General features: G+C 38.8%; 1 protein-coding gene across 4 annotated transcripts; it reads left to right on the plus strand.

Moving 5' to 3' along the window:
• Window positions 1–243: 243 nt before the first annotated feature.
• LOC112007563 (L-cysteine desulfhydrase) lies at window positions 244–4,389 on the plus strand. 4 transcript variants are annotated; one of them, XR_010631341.1, is made up of 3 exons: window positions 244–1,740; window positions 2,177–2,280; window positions 3,973–4,389. XR_010631341.1 is itself a non-coding variant. In XM_024039921.2 (2 exons), the coding sequence occupies exon 1, from the start codon at window positions 383–385 to the stop codon at window positions 1,724–1,726; it is 1,344 nt and encodes a 447-aa protein (XP_023895689.1). In that variant the 5' UTR covers window positions 245–382; the 3' UTR covers window positions 1,727–1,740; window positions 3,973–4,389. The 4 variants fall into 4 exon arrangements, 1 of the variants encoding a protein (XP_023895689.1); XR_010631342.1 differs by having other exon boundaries at window positions 2,177–2,272; XR_010631343.1 differs by lacking the exon at window positions 3,973–4,389 and adding an exon at window positions 2,367–2,383 and having other exon boundaries at window positions 2,177–2,272.
• Window positions 4,390–5,619: the final 1,230 nt, after the last annotated feature.

Genomic DNA, 5,619 nt, shown 5'->3' on the forward strand with positions numbered 1-5,619 from the left:
TTTTTGGATGAATCATTATCTATCGTTCCATATTTAAAGGAATAATCACATTTTTGTTAATTCAATTGTTAAATTAAGTAATGTAAGTTGTGCATCTTATAATTATATCTTAATCCAAAATAAGAATATATATATATATATATATATTTTGGTCCACAGGACCCAGGAGACGCGGCGGCCCGGTCAGACTCAGACGACGTCGTATTACCGCACGTGCGCGCTCACACGCAACACACAGTCACACTTGCACTCATCTCTCTCTCTCTCTCTCTGTCTAGCTACGATGCTTATCACCAAGGCGAGGGTGTGTGTAGTGTATGAAAGTTTTCGTGTAAAAATTTCTCACAATCCATAAAAATTCATTTCATTTCATTTTGAATCCATGGGCGAAAAAGAAGACCCTCGAAATGGCGACCACGTCGCCAAAAAGCCCAAACTCCTCAAATTGTCCATTTCCGACCCGGAATTCCTCCTCGCTTCTGAATTCTCTCACCACCAACCGGGCACGGCCCGAATCAACAACGGCAGTTTCGGGTGCTGCCCCGAATCCATTATCGCCGCTCAACGCACCTGGCAGCTCCGTTTCCTCAAACAACCCGACCACTTCTACTTCTCCACGCTCCGCCCCAATTTGTCTAAGTCACGCGCCCTTGTCAAAACCCTAATCAACGCCTCCGACCTCGACGAGGTCTCCCTCGTCGATAACGCCACCACCGCCGCCGCCATCGTTCTTCAGCAAGTCGGGCGCCGGTTCTCTCACATAAACGACACCGTTGTTATGTTTCACTGCGCTTTTCCGGCTATCAAGAAATCAATCCAAGCTTACGTCACGCGCGCCGGCGCCTCCGTCATCGAGGTCCGCCTTCCGTTTCCTGTCAACTCCGACTCCGAAATCATCGCCGAGTTCCGAAAAGGATTGTCCAAAGCGAAATCCAACGGCGGGAAAGTTCGATTGGCGATCATCGATCACATCACGTCAATGCCGTCGGTTCTTGTTCCGGTACGCGAGCTCGTCGAAATCTGCAGAGAGCAAGGCGTGGACCAAGTCTTCGTCGACGCCGCCCACGCAATCGGAAGTGTTCCCATCGATGTTCAAGAAATCGGCGCCGATTTCTACGTCAGCAACCTCTACAAGTGGTTCTTCGCTCCGCCTTCGGTGGCGTTTCTCTATTGCCGGAAATCGAACTCGTCCTCCTCCGCAATGCACCACCCCGTGGTTTCTCACGAGTACGGTAACGGGCTCCCGATCGAGAGCTCGTGGATCGGAACCCGAGACTATAGCCCACAGCTCGTTATCCCGACGATCATCGAATTTGTGAACCGATTCGATGGCGGCATTGAGGGAATCATGGCTAGAAACCACGAACAAGTGGTGAAGATGGGGAAAATGCTCGCGGAATCTTGGGGGACGAGCTTAGGCTCGCCGCCGGAGATGTGTGCAAGCATGATCATGGTGGCATTGCCTTCGAAACTCTGCGTTACTAGCGACGACGATGCATTTTCGTTGCGGTCGCATTTGAGGGAGAAGTATAAGGTTGAAGTACCGATATATTACCGGCCTCCGAATGAGGATGACAGCGAGAATGAGCCGAGGGATAAGGATGGATTGATCACAGGATATACCCGAATTTCACATCAGGTTTATAATAAAGTTGAGGATTATTATAAGTTTAGAGATGCAATTAATCAGATTTTGGAGAACCATCAAGTTTGCAAGATGCTTTAGACCCAATGAGAAAGGTTGGCTTGCTTTTCGCCTACTAGTTGAACTGTATTTCGATATGTTTTTGTTATGATTGCTTAGAATTTTTTTATTGTGCAGTCATTGTTTTGTTGAGAACTTATGCCAGTAGCTTTTAATGGCTTTAATTTGAGTTGAGTGTGCAGTTATTTCTTTTGTTGGATATTATATTGACATAACTGAGATGATTCTTGAAATTATGAATTAGAATTAGAAAGAGTATTTTTTTTTTTTTTCTTTTCCTGGAATTTTTGCATGATTGAATGGGACGTTATGTGATCAAACTACTAATAGGTGAAGTTGTAATTGTCACTTTGTTCGGATTGTTGTGTTTGAAAATTGAAATGTGGTTTTGCATAGTCATTTTTCTTGTTTTAAGTACTTTATTGTCCAATCTAATGGATCATGGTATTTTATGGGAATGCGGTCATGCAGGCTTTCTAGTGGTTCTAATTTGAGATTGAAGTCCACATTTCTCTGAATGATCATCCTTAGTATTACATGGCGTCATGGCTGCCCTTATCAGTTGAGGTCACTATGTTGGTTTCTTTCTCTAACCCTAAACAACTCCTTCAGACTTATTATTTCTATAATATTAATGCATCTTGAGGGTTGAATTTGACAGAAAACTCTAAACTAGACCTCTAAAATGATTTTTAGGGTTCTTGTAAGAATGGGGTGGAGGATGTGGTTGTGGGTTTATGACCCACAAGGTGTGGATGTAAACATACCAGTCAAAGGAGAAGAAAAAGGTTGCTCTTTACTCTTTATTTATTTATTGATAAGTAGGTAGTTATATTGATGAAGAGGATCTACCTCAATTGTGCAGCAAGCATACAAGAAGTAGTCCAAAAAGTTACAGAAGTATGATAGGTTCTTAGAAGAGTTGTAGATATTTTGGTGGGTTAGTAGTGTGCATGTTAGGTTACCAAAGAATTTGGAAGCAAGAAAATCTCTTTAGTGTTTCTTTTTGATGCTCATGCATTGATGAACTTTTAGGACCCTAGATTCACATCTTTTATGTAAAGAAAGGAAAAAAAAAGAAGCATCAGAGGGATTAGAAACTCTTTCTTTTTTTTCTTTTTTTCTTTTTTTGTTTGGGGGGGGGGGGGGGGTTGTGGGGGGACAGTGAACCATCTGAAAGACAGAAAGTTGAGGTATAGTGAGGAGTTAAGTCTCAAAATAATTTAATTACTTAGTGTCTATTTGGGAAATACTTATTTAGTTGAAACTGAAAACTTTTTGCTGAAAATACTGTAGATAAAGCTAAAAGGTAACTGAAATAGTACAGTGGGACCCATAAGTAATACCAAAAAATATAATAAGACCCATGAATAATAACAAAAATAAGCTGAATAGTAAAAAAAGCTGGCCTTTTAAGCCATGCCAAATGCAAACTTAGTTTGTGACATTATATGCTTATCTGTGGAAGACGAATAGCTCTGATTGGGGATATCAGACAAGAGAGAGTTGTTATGTGTAGTGATCAAGCAAATACCAGGCAACAAAGTGAAACCTCAGACCTTAGGCAGGAGTGTAGATAAGAGTTACTTCACTCAAAAAATACCATATGCAGAGCAAGTGCTCCATTGAGCATGATACTATATAGTGGATGAGGCGTCTGTTGGGATGAAGAACAAGCCAGATAATGTGTCTTTGGATGGTTAAGTACAAGCCAGAGTTATTTTGATTTTTGCCTTCAGATCAAGCAATCTAAATGGTTAAGAACAAAAAAAATATGCAATTACTACTCTTCCTAGAGCAAAGACATATGCTGACATGATGGATAAGTCACTTTCAGCTTTTAGCCAGAACATGTCTTTTTAAGTTTGAACTTTGAACCCCTTAGTGAGCTGTTTTTTAAGTTGTATGTGTCTTTGGTTTCCCCTCTGCTTTCAAGATGTTACATGTGTTTTGTCTCTGCATGCAATTACATCTTAGCTTATTTGGGAGGGAGATTATTTTGGTTAATTGGTAAGTTATGCACCCTGTGAGTTTTGGATCCACAACCTCTTCCTTGAACACTGTTTTTACCAAGGGAGGAGGGTCATTGGCAATGATGCCTTTAAATTCTTAAACTAGCTTTTATAGTCTGCAGAAAATATGATAACAGAGTGGTAGTAAGGGTGACTTATCTATCTAACTTTTCCACCATCATGCCCAGAAAACCTTGATTCAACATACAGAGGTACTTGCCCCTGAATCTCTTTTCATATTTTTGTTGTTGGCAGTTACCGGAGCAGCCTTCCATGGAATGATGTCTGTGTTTAACCTGTTGCTGATACCTGTGGATTGACAAAGTTTAAAAACAACAGAATTTTGGAAGACGCCAACAGCGAGGTAGAGATTGTGACAAATGCTGAATGGAACTGAAAAAAGGTTTCTTAAGAGTTTTTCTTAAGAATCCAAGTAAAATTTAAGCTGACTTTCTAGTTTGTGGGCCCTTTTATAGCTATCCTTGTTGTAATTGTGAAAATAAAAGTGTATGAATGTCAGCTTCTTTTAGCAATCAAGCCGGCTTCAAAAGGATTTACTGTTGTTAATTTGCTTTGTAGGCAGCTTATGAGACAAAAAGTTATTTTAAGCAAATAAGTTGCTGTAAACATTAAGTAAGAGCTGTCAAATGCACGCCACAAGCCTACCTTGTATGTGTGGGTGGTGACAGTTTTTCGGTTGAAAGCTAACTGCTGAAAGTTAGTTACAGTATAGTTGTATTTAGAAAGAAAAAAAAAGAAAAAAAGAAAAAGAAAAAAAGTGAGTTTATCTATAGAAAAAAACTATAGTTAAACCATTGTTTTAAAAACGGACCGGACCAGCAGGTTCAACCAGGAACTGGACACCAATCCGGTCAGGTTATCATTAAAAACCGAAAATAGAAGAAAAACCCGAAAAAACAGGAAACCGTTGGTTAAACCGGGAAAAACAGAAAAATCGAAAACTGCTACGGTTAAACCGGTTCTTGAATCTGAAGAAGAATCGGAAGAAGCATAAGAAGAAAAACTGGAATAAAATAGAACAAACTTCTTAGATTTGTACTAAAGTAAAATTGAGGAAAATTTGTGGTGAAAATAAAATAAAAGAAATACTTCTATTGGATGATATGTATAAGAAATCTCAAATCTGTGCTTTGAGCTTTGATTGGAATAAAATGTAAAGAAAAACCATAAAAAACTTATCTTGAGAAAGAGAAAGACTTGAGATTTGAGAGGGAGCGGCTGAGATGAAGTTTACTGCATTACCCAAAAAGTGTGGAAAGAAAGCTGGGGACTGAGGAGGAGTAAAATTTAAAAAAGTTTGAATCTGATTTGAGGCCTTGAGGTTGAGGGTAGGTGGTAATGTGTGGTTATAGATTATAAAAAAAATAAAAAAATAAAAAAATAAATAAAAAAGAAGAAAAGAAAAGTGAACTTGTGTGAGCAAGTGAGTCTGACAATTGCCATGAAAATATGCTATGAAAGTAAAAAAAGGTAACGAATGACATGCCTAGTCATCCTAACCTTTTAACATGGGTTTTCGGTTTTTTTTTTTTTTTTTTTTTTTAATAAGTAAAAAAGGTAATGAATGACATGTCTAGTCATTCTGACCTTTTAACTTTGGTTTTCGTTTTTTTTTTTAATAAATAGTTGAAAGTTGAAAGTTAAATATCAAACTATTATTTATATAAATAATTCTAAAACAAAATTATGCAGTCAAATTACTGCAGTAATTTGAAGAACCAATATTCTAAGGTTCTGCATTCTTGTTCATGTTCGCAAATTCACGGAAACAAGGGAAACTTATCCCGAAATCTTTGAGAAATTTTAAAACCGAAAGAAGAAGAATGAACACAGAATTGATGCGTACCTTTAGTCGGAATAGCGCCGATCTGTAACTCCATA

Source organism: Quercus suber, unplaced genomic scaffold, assembly GCF_002906115.3.
Source record: "Quercus suber isolate HL8 unplaced genomic scaffold, Cork oak 2.0 scaffold_209, whole genome shotgun sequence".
Lineage (NCBI taxonomy): Eukaryota > Viridiplantae > Streptophyta > Magnoliopsida > Fagales > Fagaceae > Quercus > Quercus suber.